This window comes from Schistocerca serialis, chromosome 5 (assembly GCF_023864345.2).
Source record: "Schistocerca serialis cubense isolate TAMUIC-IGC-003099 chromosome 5, iqSchSeri2.2, whole genome shotgun sequence".
Lineage (NCBI taxonomy): Eukaryota > Metazoa > Arthropoda > Insecta > Orthoptera > Acrididae > Schistocerca > Schistocerca serialis.
Window position 1 is genome coordinate 355,087,763 of NC_064642.1, and position 16,429 is coordinate 355,104,191.

Consider the following 16,429-nt stretch of genomic DNA (forward strand, 5'->3'; position numbering starts at 1 on the left):
CTTGGGTCCTTTGTTGTTCTTAACATATATTGATGACTTGCCATTCTATATTCATGAAGAGGCAAAGTTAATTCTCTTTGCTGATGATACAAGTATAGTAATCACACCTGACAAACAAGAATTAACTGATGAAATTGTCAATACTGTCTTTCAGAAAATTACTAAGTGGTTCCTTGTAAATGGACTCTCACTGAATTTTGATAAGACACAGTACATACAGTTCCGTACAGTGAATGGTATGACGCCATTAATAAATATAGACCTTAAACAGAAGCATATAGCTAAGGTAGAATATTCCAAATTTTTAGGTGTGTCCATTGATGAGCGATTAAATTGGAAGAAACACATTGATGATCTACTGAAACGTTTGAGTTCAGCTACTTATGCAATAAGGGTCATTGTATATTTTGGTGATAAACATCTTAGTAAATTAGCTTACTACGCCTATTTTCGCTCATTGCTTTCATATGGCATCATATTTTGGGGTAATTCATCACTGAGGAATAAAGTATTTATTGCACAAAAGCGTGTAATCAGAATAATAGCTGGAGTCCACCCAAGATCATCCTGCAGACATTTATTTAAGGATCTACGGATATTCACAGTAGCTTCTCAGTATATATACTCTCTTATGAAATTTGTTATTAACAACCAAACCCAATTCAAAAGTAATAGCAGTGTGCATAACTACAGTACTAGGAGAAAGGATGATCTTCACTATTCAAGATTAAATCTAACTTTGGCACAGAAAGAGATGAATTATACTGGCACTAAAGTCTTTGGTCACTTACCAAATAGTATCAAAAGTCTGACAGATAACCAACAAGTATTTAAGAAGAAATTAAAAGAATTTCTGAATGACAACTCCTTCTACTCCATAGAGGAATTTTTAGATATAAATTAAGAAAAAAAGGAAAAAAACAAAAAAATATTTAAAAAAATAAAATAAAAGTAAAAAAAATAAAAAAATAAAAACACAAAAAATAAATAAGTTGTTATATTAACTTAAGTATGTTGTTGTCACGCATTGGAAAATTTGACTTGTTCCACATCATTACGAAATATCGTATTCATGATCCATGGAACTAGTATTAATCTAATCTAACCTAATCTACACTTAAATTTTCCCCAATGATCTCACTGTGGTCAGTTTCAAGTTTCAACCAGCTTTTTGTACGTAGCATTATGTGAGCTTCACTGCTTTTCATGAGCGCTTTAAAGTCTGGCACTTTGTTACGAATCTTTCGGCAGTTTACTATTAGGATGTTAATACTCTCACCCGTGGGAGACGTTTCTTTCGATCTTACAATGACAGTTCCCAGTTTCCTACTGCTGTCCTTATCTGGATTGGATGGAGAGTCGCATAATCTAAGAAATACTTGTGTGCACCCTACACACAGTCAGCTACCTGACTGGCAGCCTCTGATGTGTAGCGCACACCTGACCTACTTAGGGGGACCCCACATTTCTCGACCCCATGGCCCAAGGCCAGGAAGTTGCAGCCTTGTTTGCCACAGAACTTCCGAAGTATCTTGTTCAGTCTTTCCTTCGAGTCAGAACCAAAGGGCCACGATCAATTCTGGGAACAGTGCTGCAAATTGTCACGGTTACGTGACTGTGACGTTCCGACAAGTGTATATCCACCTTGCTTCGACCATCCAATATCAATGGTCGAAGTTTGTGGATCATTTTGTGTATCCTTGGAGTGTTGCAAGGATGTTATTTTGGTGTGTAGTTTACTTTGCAAAGACAATCATGAGTGTTTTGTTTTCACACGTGTTTACCCGCGAAGTAGTAGAACTTGTGTGAATATAGGAATGTATGAATTTAAGTAAATAGGAAATATGCTGCTGTAAATCGGTGAAAACTCCGAATGTGTATGTTAGAATATTTTTTACCGAACGCACTTGACATTCAATATTTGTGAATTATTTGTTTTCGAAGTTACCGGTAAACTTGTTCGGGCAACAACCCGGCGAGAACCGTTATTCCGTGTGTGTTACAGTTCCTCGCTCGAGTTTCATCGAGTAGTTTTGTTATGGAGCCTTCGGTAGATGTAGCGCAGCTTGTAGGTAGTAATGGTTTCGACAGTGCAGATACAAGTAGCGGTGCAATTGGAAATGAGTGCGTGAAAGTGTTAAACGAAGTACAGGTAGCTGTTGAAACAGAAAACCAGGAAAATCAGTGCCAAATGAAACCTGTTCCTCTTGAAATTGCAACTGACAACGAAGGAAAAGTGGAAGTGAGTGATGATATACGTGGAAACGACGGCGAAATTACCAGGTCAGTCAGCTGTTTGCGAAACCATTAAATTTGACGTATTATTATTACGAGTAAAATATTTATTAGTGCAGACTTTTTAGCAAAGCTCAAAAGTAAAGTTATATGTTGTATTTATGACGTGGCTTTAGCTGCCGGACGGAAGGATAGAGGAATCACCTATAGCGGCTGTATTTGGAGTTTTATTTCGTATAATTGGTGGATTTTTATTGGCAACATTAGAGTTAATTTATTAACAACAAAACTAGTTTTTAAGAAAATGCGTTGTAGTCTCCTTTATGTTTATTACATTTGAGGAAATATTGATATAAAAGTATGCTGACTGTAATCCTTATAGTGCATGAATGTGTACACAATAGTGAGAAAGGGTGATAATACCAGATGATACATCTTAGTCATCAGCCTGGATTGATTGATTCATTATGTGTGTAAGCCTGGATTATACGTAATGTTCCTTTCAAAAAGGGAGATATTGGGATGTTATAGCCCTTCATAGTGATTTACTCAAGTAATTTTTGGGGCTGCAGATGTTCATACTAATAAAGATTCAAGAGCATGACATACTGTGGTGGTAAATGAAAATAACGAAGTTAATGTAATGTAGTAATTATCTTCATAGGTTTCTTGCCATTATGTTTTGCTTGGATTACCACAAACAGGAGTACAGATGTATTGAAGTTAGTTAGTTTCTTGTTCCATGTTAATTTGGACCATAAATCATAATAATGTGAAGTGAGTCATGTTACATGAGTCACATGACAAATTAATCTGTAAAAATGGCTACATGCCGTTTTTTGTAAGTTTTGTTGGATTAAAAAGAAAGATGCAGATGTGAGTTGGTATTTCCTCCCACCACCTCTTACATATTACAATAATGGAATTCTTCTACAGCATAGAAGAAGTTGCCAATGAGAAACTTTTTCAGTTTGTTTTCAAATTTTACGTTGCTGTCTGTCAGACATTGTTTGTCACTGGCAAGTTACCAGAAATTTCAGTTGCAGCATTGTGCACCCCTTTCTTTACTAAAGACAACATTAACTTGGAGTAATGATGTAATTTTTTTCTTCTGGCATAGTAATTATTTATGTCATTGTTCCTTGTGAAGTGCAGTGGATTGTTCACAGCAAACTTCATGAGGGTTGTTTGGCGGTAGAGACCAAACAGTGAGGGCATCGGTATAGGGAAGGATGGGGAAGGAAGTCTGCCGTGCCCTTTCGAAGGAACCATCCCAGCATTTGCCTGGAGTTATTTAGGGAAATCACGGAAAACCTAAATCAGGATGGCCGGAAGTGGGTTTGAACCATTGTCCTTCCGAATGCGATTCCAGTGTGTTGAACACTGCGCCACCTCGCCCAGTCAAACTTCATGAGGGCATAAATATACTGTGAAGCAGTAGTCAAAGTGCCCAATAGCTTAAACTGGTGTCTACAAAATAATTGTGGATGAGCACCAAATATTATACTTACAACATTTTTTGAGCAATGAGGACGTTCTTCTTTAAGATTAGAAAATGTATCGACTTACTTATTTGTCCCTCCACAAGATTTACAACAATGCTAAGTGCAAACATGGCAGAACTAATATTATGAGAGTTCCAAAATGTGCTTTTACCAGTTTCAATTCTCAGCAATACAGACATTTTTTTTCCCCATCCTATTTGTCATTTCCTCAGCATGTGTTACACACACTATTGGTATCATAGGCCTGTCTCTAGATGTGCAGCCTTCAATATGTCATTTCTTTTAAAAACTGACATTGAGACCAGTCACAGGAAACCAATCAGACACTTTGGGGTCATTCCATGTCAAGTCAGCCAGGCCTTGACACCAACCATGTCAGATTTTGATGAAACTTGGTACAATTACTTCTTTTATCAACCTGAAAGCACTTGTAAAATTCTTTTGCTCTATCTCTTATAGTTTTTTTTTATAAATTTTTAAAGTTTTTAGATTTGGCTTTGTTTCAGCAGTCGGAAATTGTAACTTAAACGTGTCCTCACAACTAAAAAAATTTGTATATTAAAGAATACTCAAGATATCAGTATGAAATTTTGGAATAAGTTTGTGTATTATATCTAAATGTTAAAAAAAATTACCATAAAGATATATTAAATTCTTCCAAATGAAAAAAATTTGTAAGTTTTTTATTATTTTTTTTATCTAACGGATGTTTAGTTTTACAAAAACTGCAATATCTAGAGTCTCAGACCTGATAGAAAGCTCAAATTTGTTTTAAAATACTCTTAATTGTATAGGCTATTAGATAAAAAAAATTATGTTGGCTTTTTAACCTGTTTAATAGTTATCTAATTTTTAAAATAATATTAATTATATTTTAAAAATAAAAAATGCCAAGTGACTTAGACACCGAAAATAAGTTTTTGTCTTCTTGGAGTAACAATGTACACTTGGATTTTGTATTGTTACTCCTGTGTTTTGAAGTAAAAAATTATTACAGTGTTAAATAGTGCTTAGATAGTATTTTATTAAGTTTATTCGAACTCTCAGTAAGTACTGTTGCTTAGTTTACAGAGATTCTTTTCCAATATCCTACAAAAGTAACCAGAACAGTAATCAGACCAAAAGTGAAATCAGTATGTCAGATATTCAAACCTGTAGTGTAGGGTTATTTAAAAAATCTGACTGTTTCCAAACAACCTACACACCTTCAAAAAAGTTACAACCGGTATCAGAATTGAGTGAGGAAGAAAAAGATTTGATCCACTTATGATCTGGAATTAATCTGTGTGAATTTAAGAATATATGTTCACACCACAGCTACTACTTTTTAAATGTTTTTGAAAAGTATCAAACAACATGTGTAGACCCACTAAAAAAACACAAAAAGCCCATCAAAAAATCGTTGAGAAGTGTAGGCTTGGATCTTTCTAAACAATTACTGACAAAAAATATTAGCATAAAACCTGGACAAAAGCTTTGCTCAACATGCCGTAACTTTTGTGAGGAAAAATTAAGAGTTGAAGTCAATGAAAGTGAAACAGATGATGAAGTCATGGTTGAATTAGAATCATTGGAATCCAGAAATGAATCCCTCGTACAAACAAACATTGCTCTTTATTATTTAGGTTTAACACCGATAAAGCTTCATGGCTTGTCAGAACAAATTAAAGGGTCTTATTTTAAAAGGAAGGTTAGCAGTATTGAAAAGACTGCAAAAAAGGCGGTTTCAAAAGCATTAAAATATGATGCACCAAGTTCTGATGATGACGAAGAAGATAAAAGTGTGGTTGAGAAAGCAAAGGATTTTGATGTAATGATTTCTCTTATGAAAGAGAAGATTTCATCTGTTGGGAGGTCTAGAAAAATCCAGATTCTGACCTTGGCTCCAGATTCTTGGACTCGAAATAAAGTGATGAAAGAATTTAATGTAAGTGAGTACATGGTGCGACAAGCTAGAAACCTAAAATCTGAAAAGGGTATTTTGGAAACTCCTGGTCCAAAAAAGGTAAAACTCTTTCTGAAAATACAGTAAGACTTGTAACAGATTTTTATGAAAAGGATGAAAGTTCCAGAGTGCTACCTGGAACAAAAGACAAAGTAAGTGTTCAAAAAAATGTGTACATGCAAAAAAGACTCATTTTGTGTAACTTGAGAGAACTCTATTATTCTTTCAAATGGGAGAATCCCGAGGTAGAAGTAGGATTTTCAAAATTTTGTTTCTTGAGACCTAAATGGTGTATCCTTGCTGGTGCTGCAGGCACACACACTGTATGTGTATGCAGTATCCACCAGAATGTTAAACTATTACTGGATGCTGTGAAAATTGAAGAATCTTATAAAGACCTAATTAAGATGCTCATGTGCAACACAGAAAACCAAAACTGCATGCTACATCATTGCAACAGCTGTCCTGCAAATACTGCACTAACAGAGTGCTTAACTGAAAAACTAATTGAAGATTATGATTTAGAAGAAGAAATTGTAATCAGTCAGTGGGTTAACACAGACAGGGCAGAAATGATCAAACAGTCTATCAGTGTTGAAGACTACATTTCTTTATTGGTTAGGTCACTGGAAAAGCTCACCCAACACTCGTTTATAGCAAAATCCCAATCAGCAGCCTTTAAAAGATTGAAAGAAGACCCACCACCCAAAACAGCAATTATTGTGATGGATTTCAGTGAAAATTATTCCTTTGTTATACAAAATGAGATCCAAAGTTACCACTGGAATAGAGGTGGTTGTACTCTACACCCAGTTGGAGTTTTTCTAAGAAATGAGGAAAACAGTGTTTTTGTTTCCAACCACTGTTTTATTAGTGATGACCAAGAACATGACACTGGTTTTGTTAACTTTGTACAAAAAGAAATTACAAAGTGGCTGTCATTACATCATACTGACATTGACTCAGTTCACTACTTTACAGATGGTTGTGCTGGGCAGTACAAAAATAGAAACAGTTTTAAAAATTTGACTGAACACTTGAGAGACTTTAATTTGAAGGCCCAACACTCTTTTTTTGCAACAAGTCATGGGAAGTCAATTTGTGATGGCCTAGGAGGAACTATTAAAAGAATTTTAAGGAAAGCCAGTCTACAGCTTTCAGACAAAGAACAAATAATGACAGCAATTGATGTGTATAAGTTTTGTGAAAAAAATATTGAAAACATTCATTTTCACAGAAATTCTATTTCTATATCCTTCAGGACCCGCTGCATCATTTTATTGGCCTGAAAGAGAAGATTCCTGCATAGTGCCTTTGGAGCACATAGTCTGTGTAGTAGACGCACCTCAATCAAGCGGCACTTCAAAAAAGACTGTATCAAAAGAACTGAAAGCTCTTGGCTGAAGTGGAAAAACAGTTTGAATCAGCATTAATGTTTATTAAAAAGACAAAATTACTCAAAAAATTCAATGTTTCAAGCAATCAGTTGGGTTATACATAAGTGCCATAAGTAAACTATCTTTGTACGTAATTCTAATGTAATCTACTATAATTAATAAACATGTTAAAAAGCCATCATTATTTTTGTTTTATCAAGTAGCCTATATGTTTAAGAGTAAATTAAAACAAATTTGAGCATTCGATCGGGTCTGAGACTCGAGATATTGCGATTCTTATAAAACAAAACATCTGTTAAAAAAAATACATATGTATATTTTTTTCATAGAAAATATTAATATATTTTAATAGCATCATTTTTATCTTCAAATATGTATAATAAATAAACTTACTTCAAAAATTCATGATGTTATCTAAAAGAGTTTTTAAGATAAGCAAATTTAAAGTTTTGAATACAAATTAAACTGACCATTTCCGAAGGTTCAGAAAACGCAAAACATAAAAACTTTAAAAATTTATAAAAAAAAACTGTAAGCGATACAGCAAAAAAAAAATTGCAGGTGTTGTCAGGATGGTATTAGAACCATTTGAGCCAAATTTCATGAAAATCTAAGGAGGTGGGTGTAAAATTTATTTTTTATTGGGTGATTTGATATGGAATGATCCCTAGCCTTATTTAACATAATTTTAGTTTTGAAAGATGAATAAAAGACTCATTTTTCAAGCATTTTAAATGATTCCAAAATATATGTGAAAGGTCCAAAACTTATAGGTTTTAATTTATACAATTTATGTCCACTCTGTTTCATACTGGAATTAGCCAGGTCAATGAACTAAAAATGTGTTCCACTGCTTCAGTATCTTCCTTTGATATAGAGTAATACCTTCCTGTTGAACCAATAGGAACTGGAGCACTTACTATCATCAAAACATTGTGAACAAGAAGTGAGCACTGATGGAGTTGCTGTCCTTCAGCTGGAAACCTATATCCAGCAGCTGGTCCATATGGTAGCATAAAGTTCACTACAGTTTTGTTTAACCCATAACCGCTGTCTATAATCTCTGGAATCCACCAGTCACTGCCATACACACATGCCACAAACATCCCCCTTCTCAGGTTGTGAATTTGAATATTATCCTGCTGTTTCTGAGGTGTTGGTTGAACGAACGAAATTTCTTCTTTCTTGCTCTTTAAAGTGCTTGCAATATGAGTTCGCTCATCACTGTGAGTCCAGAAATGTGTCTTCTGAATTCCTTTCACAGGAGTACTTTGTTGGACCATTCTTCTTTTTTCTGCTCATGGAATTCTTCGTAAGATTTCACGACTCTTGTAAAATCTTCAGCATTCTGAATTGCAGCTGTATTTGGCCTGGAAAGATTATATTTTGTAGCATGGTGCTTCAGCAGGCTGCCTACACCATCACAAGGCCCCTTCCCATGACCAGTAGCGCACTGTATACTCAGTCAGTTGGCACAAGCGACACAAAAAGCTGGTAACGATTTTTAAAATGACCAGGAGCACCATCATAAATAATAATGATCTTCTCTGCCTCTGTTTGCAGTTTTGCGCATTGCTAGCAAAGCATGTACTGAGTCATGTCCTGTGTCATCACTTATAACTGCAACATATGGCATCTTGTTTTGAAAATATGTCACTTTTGTAAAAATTGAGACCTGGTCATTACTCAGATAATACCCTTGTACTTCTTGTGGGAGAATTACAGACCATTTTTCAGAAAAATCACAGTGAAGCACTAAACATAGTTCTTCAGCCTGTACACACCCTTTCACTTATGCAATCTGTTGTTGTTGCAATTTCTTCAGCTGCTGGTGTGTTACTGCTTTCACTGACCATGTACCAAGTTCATCAATGAAACAGTCAAAGGCAACAGTTTTCTTAATTAGTTTATTTTCCTCCCATGTTGCATATGTAATTTCTGCAGAGTTATCTGCTATGTCTTCCAGGCCAAGTGTCTGTAAAGACAGCCCTCCCTTTCTAAAGCAGTTACCACATTCTTGAAACAAACAAATTTCTCGCTTTATATCACAGGCTACTAATGGCTTCACATACCCAGCCAAGGTGTCTTATGTCATGTGCTCCAGTAAGTTCTTCAAAATTACCACACAAAGTTGAAAATTCGCACAGTACACACATAAACAGACATCTCTAGGTGGGTGTGGAACTACCCACTTAGGTCGTAGTGCATAAAATTTTGATCTTCCAATGTGGAGTTGTATAATTGCTCATATGAATTGCAAAATTTTCTTCAATACTATGGGTTATGTACCTCTTCACTTTGTTGGCATTCTGGCAAGAACAGTCCTATTTGTCTTCCAGATAAAATGACTGCACTATTTGAACTTGAGCTGCTTCTACAGGATGACCATAATAGGGATCTGGTCTTCCAAAGACTCCTTTTACTGACCTCACATTTCTTGATTTGGCCACCACATACTTTCGTACTGATAGAATGTGGTTCAAAATGGTTTTCTTTGAAAATATAGGATGCACAATATTCAACAGCTGAATTGATATTTGTGAGAAATTCCTGGCAAGAGGTGCAAGAGTGCTTTGGTTCATTTTCTTCTGAAGATGGAATTTCTAGTTTGAAGAGTGTGGTCAGTTTTGTTGTAGTGTATTCATCCATAATTTATTAATTTTTCTGTGCTTTCTTGATGCATAGAGCTTATGACTTGACTCCATTGACCACAGTTCCTTAACAGGACTAACACCTACCTCTGTAGTTGACTGATTCAGGGTAGGATTTAATTCTTCCTCTATTGATGCAAAATCTGCATCATCTGCACCATGGGAGGCTTCACGTTGTTCAGATACTATCATTGTTGTTGTTCTGTCAAAACGTTTAGAAGACAAAAAGTCATCACTGGAAACATCTTCACTTTGAAACAGAGTCTTCAAATGAGAACAGTGACTCCCAACCTGAACGAAGTATATTTTTTGTCTGTCTTATATGTCACTCTTTTATGGATATGCAAGTAGCACACTTGACTCTACTGTGGCCCCAGTCAGAAGACATTTCAAACAGTCCTTTTCACAAAACACACTGCGGCTGTGTCAACTGGCAAATTCCTCACAAAAACACAGAACTCACTGGATGGTCTCAGATTTCTTAGAAGCCTCTTCAGTAAACAAGTAGCACTGAACAACTACAATACAGAAACCTGCAATGAACAACCATGACAAAGAAACTGGCAGAAAGTACAACAAAGTGTTAGAGATATCTGGAAAAATGAAAATGAAAAGAAATAACTCCAATAAAGAAAGTGATAAGACATAACTGCAACAAAAACAATAGAAATAAACATTGTAACAAAGAAATTAGTAAGAAACAACTTCAGTGAAGACTTACATTACCCTTGAAAGTTAAAAAAAAGTTTTATTATTATTATTATTATTAATAAACCCTGCCCAATGTAAAAGTGGGAGCTCTCCTTTACACAGAATATAGTGCTACAAGGTAATAATCAACAGAAAAAATCTAACTTTTCTGGATTGGCATTTTTGAAAAAATATTTTTTTCTGTAAATTATAAAAACTTTCAAAAGGCAACAGAAGAACTTTGACAGATATGTCCAAACAGAGAATACCATTTGTAATCATAAGGCAATTATCTTTCAAATAAAAAAATTCGAATAAAATATCTAGAACTGTTACAGAGTTAAAAATTTTTCTGTCATTCCCTTCTTCAAAATGGTGTTTACAGTGTCATCTTTGGAGACCTGTAGCTTGGGGCAGGAATTTTTTCAGAGAAAACAAAAAAATATGTGTTTCTCACTTACTCCTGCCCCCCATGAACCGTGGACCTTGCCGTTGGTGGGGAGGCTTGCGTGCCTCAGCGATACAGATGGCCGTACCGTAGGTGCAACGACAGCGGAGGGGTATCTGTTGAGAGGCCAGACAAACATGTGGTTCCTGAAGAGGGGCAGCAGCCTTTTCAGTAGTTGCAGGGGCAACAGTCTGGATGATTGACTGATCTGGCCTTGTAACATTAACCAAAACGACCTTGCTATGCTGGTACTGCGAACGGCTGAAAGCAAGGGGAAACTACAGCCGTAATTTTTCCCGAGGACATGCAGCTTTACTGTATGATTAAACGATGATGGCGTCCTCTTGTGTAAAATATTCCGGAGGTAAAATAGTCCCCCATTCGGATCTCCGGGCGGGGACTACTCAAGAGGACGTCGTTATCAGGAGAAAGAAAACTGGCATTCTACGGATCGGAGCGTGGAATGTCAGATCCCTTAATCGGGCAGGTAGGTTAGAAAATTTAAAAAGGGAAATGGATAGGTTAAAGTTAGATATAGTGGGAATTAGTGAAGTTCGGTGGCAGGAGGAACAAGACTTTTGGTCAGGTGATTACAGGGTTATAAATACAAAATCAAATAGGGGTAATGCAGGAGTAGGTTTAATAATGAATAAAAAAATAGGAGTGCGGGTTAGCTACTACAAACAGCATAGTGAACGCATTATTGTGGCCAAGATAGACACAAAGCCCATGCCTACTACATTAGTACAAGTTTATGTGCCAACTAGCTCTGCAGATGATGAAGAAATTGATGAAATGTATGACGAGATAAAAGAAATTATTCAGATAGCGAAGGGAGACGAAAATTTAATAGTCATGGGTGACTGAAATTCGTCAGTAGGAAAAGGGAGAGAAGGAAACATAGTAGGTGAATATGGATTGGGCGGAAGAAATGAAAGAGGAAGCCACCTTGTAGAATTTTGCACAGAGCATAACTTAATCATAGCTAACACTTGGTTCAAGAATCATGAAAGAAGGTTGTATACCTGGAAGAATCCTGGAGATACTAAAAGGTATCAGCTAGATTGCATAATGGTAAGTCAGAGATTTAGGAACCAGGTTTTAAATTGTAAGACATTTCCAGGGGCAGATGTGGATTCTGACCACAATCTATTGGTTATGAACTGCAGATTGAAACTGAAGAAACTGCAAAAAGGCGGGAATTTAAGGAGATGGGACCTGGATAAACTGAAAGCACCAGAGGTTGTACAGAGTTTCAGGGAGAGCATAAGGGAACAATTGACAGGAGTGGGGGAAAGAAATACAGTAGAAGAAGAATGGGTAGCTCTGAGGGATGAAGTAGTGAAGGCAGCAGAGGATCAAGTAGGTAAAAAGACGAGGGCTAATAGAAATCCTTGGGTAACAGAAGAAATATTGAATTTAATTGATGAAAGGAGAAAATATAAAAATGCAGTAAATGAAGCAGGCAAAAAGGAATACAAACGTCTCGAAAATGAGATCGACAGGAAGTGCAAAATGGCTAAGCAGGGATGGCTAGAGGACAAATGTAAGGATGTAGAGGCTTGTCTCACTAGGGGTAAGATAGATACTGCCTACAGGAAAATTAGAGACCTTTGGAGAGAAGAGAACCACTTGTATGAATATCAAGAGCTCAGATGGCAACCCAGTTCTAAGCAAAGAAGGGAAGGCAGAAAGGTGGAAGGAGTATATAGAGGGTTTATACAAGGGCAATGTACTTGAGGACAATATTATGGAAATGAAAGAGGATGTAGATGAAGATGAAATGGGAGATAAGATACTGCATGAAGAGTTTGACAGAGCACTGAAAGACCTGAGTCGAAACAAGGCCCCGGGAGTAGACAACATGCCATTAGAACTACTGATCGCCTTGGGAGAGCCAGTCATGACAAAACTCTACCATCTGGTGAGCAAGATGTATGAGACAGGCGAAATACCCACAGACTTCAAGAAGAATATAATAATTCCAATCCCAAAGAAAGCAGGTGTTGACAGATGTGAAAATTACTGAACTATCAGTTTAATAAGTCACAGCTGCAAAATACTAACGCGAATTCTTTACAGACGAATGGAAAAACTGGTAGAAGCGGACCTCGGGGAAGATCAGTTTGGATTCCGTAGAAATGTTGGAACACGTGAGGCAATACTAACCTTACGACTTATCTTAGAAGAAAGATTAAGAAAAGGCAAACCTACGTTTCTAGCATTTGTAGACTTAGAGAAAGCTTTTGACAACGTTAACTGGAATACTCTCTTTCAAATTCTGAAGGTGACAGGGGTAAAATACAGGGAGCGAAAGGCTATTTACAATTTGTACAGAAACCAGATGGCAGTTACAAGAGTCGAGGTTCATGAAAGGGAAGCAGTGGTTGGGAAAGGAGTGAGACAGGGTTGTAGCCTCTCCCGGATGTTATTCAATCTGTATATTGAGCAAGCAGTAAAGGAAACAAAAGAAAAATTCGGAGTAGGTATTAAAATACATGGAGAAGAAGTAAAAACTTTTAGGTTCGCCGATGACATTGTAATTCTGTCAGAGACAGCAAAGGACTTGGAAGAGCAGTTGAATGTAATGGACAGTATCTTGAAAGGAGGATATAATATGAACATCAACAAAAGCAAAACGAGGATAATGGAATGTAGTCAAAATAAATCGGGTGATGCTGAGGGGATTAGATTAGGAAATGAGACACTTAAAGTAGTAAAGGAGTTTTGCTATTTAGGGAGTAAAATAACTGATGATGGTCGAAGTAGAGAGGATATAAAATGTAGAATGGCAATGGCAAGGAAATCGTTTCCGAAGAAGAGAAATTTGTTAACATCGAGTATAGATTTAAGTGTCAGGAAGTCATTTCTGAAAGTATTTGTATGGAGTGTAGCCATGTATGGAAGTGAAAAATGGATGATAACCAGTTTGGACAAGAAGAGAATAGAAGCTTTCGAAATGTGGTGCTACAGAAGAATGCTGAAGATAAGGTGGGTAGATCACGTAACTAATGAGGAGGTATTGAATAGGATTGGGGAGAAGAGAAGTTTGTGGCACAACTTGATTAAAAGAAGGGATCGGTTGGTAGGACATGTTTTGAGGCATCAAGGGATCACAAATTTAGCATTGGAGGGCAGCGTGGAGGGTAAAAACCGTAGAGGGAGACCAAGAGATGAATACACTAAGCAGATTCAGAAGGATGTAGGTTGCAGTAGGTACTGGTAGATGAAGCAGCTTGCACAGGATAGAGTAGCATGGAAAGCTGCATCAAACCAGTCTCAGGACTGAAGACCACAACAACAACAACAACTTACTCCTGAATTTTAACATACGCTAAATTCGATAAGAACCAAGACTGTGAAGGTAACCCCCCTGCCTGAAATGATATGTATTACCATTACGTATTACGTATGTTACCATTTGGTTCATTATAAATTTCATCCCCAGTCATCTCTTGTAAACTGTTCTTATAAACGTTTGTTCTGGAGTGAATTATTTTGACTGATTTCCAGTTAGAAATATGAATACTGTAAGAAACTATTGTAGTTTTCCGAACTGTGTATTATTATGAGATGGATTATTTCTTACTGTGTGTATACAGTTATTTTCTTGCTTTTGAGTTTCATCAAAGAAAACATTATCCATTAGGGTCCTACTGTCTTTATCCACTGGCTTTGCTAAGTTAATTACTGCAATTAAATTGTAGGATCTAAATAGGGTTTCCAAATTGTTTTTCCTATCAGGATGCTTTAGAAAACTTCAACAGATAAATTGTAATTGGATAGATAAAAAATCTATGCACCAAGTGGTGACAAAACACCCACCTAAAGGAAGGGTTTTAATTATGCAAGCTTATGGAACCACTGCCTTCTTCTTCCGGCAGAATGGTTGAAGGTTAAGGAGGAGGTTTGAAGAAAAAGGACTGGAGAGCTCTAGGAAAAGGGTCAGATTTCAGAAAAGTCATACAAAACTGCGGGTCAGGGGAGACTTACCAGTCAGAATGAGAAGGAAAGACTTGAGCACCTTTTCATCTTCTCTATTTTGAAACACAGCTCTTCTAATGAACAAGTGGTCATAACTTTTAAGGTATGCATTTTAGAGTACATGTTTACTGGACATTTTTTCTTTTTTTGGTCCATACTACCACTTACCAAAATATGGAAAGCAATGAGCTTGCAGTAAAAGGTTTCACAGTATCTAAGATCAAGGGTTGCTCATAGCTCTTATGAGGTGAGTTTTAGAGCACATTTTTACTTGACGTTTTTGTTTCGAATGGTCATTCCTGTCATATCCCTGAATATTGACCATCACTTCTGAAACACCCTGTAGAATTAGGAAAATTTCTAGTGAGAGGGTATATATTGGTGATGGGTGTTACGAACCTCTTACCAATGGAAACAGCTAATTACAGTGTATAAAAGCAAAGATGAAGAAATTATTGCAATTGTTTTATGGGAGAGAGGAGAAGAACTAGCATGTCCATGTGGAGCTGCCTCAGTTTTCAAGTTGGACTGCTCAATTATGTGGTATACTACACAGAGTACTTCCTGTCTTCTACAAATAAGACACCACAAACTCACCTTGGGCCTAACGACTCTTCAGTGAGTAATGTTTGGCGAACATCGGCCCCCAAGCCATTGCAGTGCTTCTTCCTGTCTTATGCTGTAATTCTACTCTCTGACTACATTTTTTCTCAGGCTTATTCTCTAGTACAGGTTTGCTGCTGACAACATAGCTTGCTTACTTACTTTTTCCACTTTGATCCATTTATTTTACATTACTATAACTTATTATTGGTTCTCGTATCTGCGTTTGAGTGCCACATTTTCAAAGTTCTTTTAATTTAGTATGTGTGGGCCATGTGGGGAAGGTAGCCCAAATGAGCATGATAGCCATTCCATGTGGAGTGGAGAGGGGAGGGGGTTGTGAGGTACCAATAGGATCATAGCCTCCCTGACTGCACAAGGATTGCACTATTGATCAAGGTTGAGAAAAACGTAGGTATTTTTAAGAAACTCAAACCAGTAGGTTAAATTGGGTTTTGTTGTTTTTTAAATTTATTTTACAAAATGTTTTCTTGTTGGCAGTTGAATAGTTCAATTTAAATTCTTATGAATAATTAATTCAAAACACTAACCCATTCTTACAGATAAGTGAAAACATTGAGAAATTAAACAGCATGGTTTGTTATACGAGGGTTATTCAGAAAGTAGGGAATGTTTTTGTCTGCCGCCGTTAGGTGCAAGTCGATTGCGTATATTTTGGTATGTGTGTGCTCGGCAGCTCAGTTGACATCCATCGATGACAGTGGGAACGTCTCTGCGTGTCTGATTTTTTCGACATTCGAATTTGAAATGTGTGCTGCAATCGAAAATCCCGCCAGTTGTGAGGTGCGGTCTGTGATAGAGTTTTTATTGGCAAAAAACCTAAAACCTATAGAAATTTATCCTGAACTGGGCGAAGTGTACAGAAACAATGTAATGAGTGAATGTTCCATCCGGACATGGTGCATTCGGTTTCAAAATGTCCAAACCAATGTTAATGATGAAGAGAAGAG

General features: G+C 36.6%; 1 protein-coding gene across 2 annotated transcripts in view; it reads left to right on the forward strand.

The window, feature by feature from the left end:
* Window positions 1-1,761: 1,761 nt before the first annotated feature.
* The window catches only part of LOC126482391 (TP53-binding protein 1-like), a 287,146-nt gene continuing 272,478 nt past the window's right edge, over window positions 1,762-16,429 (forward strand). Inside the window, exon 1 of one of the 2 annotated variants that reach the window (XM_050106500.1) lies at window positions 1,762-2,283. In XM_050106500.1, the coding sequence (XP_049962457.1) occupies window positions 2,039-2,283 (245 nt within the window). In that variant the 5' untranslated portion in view covers window positions 1,762-2,038. The remainder of the gene's footprint in view (window positions 2,284-16,429) is intronic. The other variant, XM_050106498.1, reaches the window with a different exon arrangement.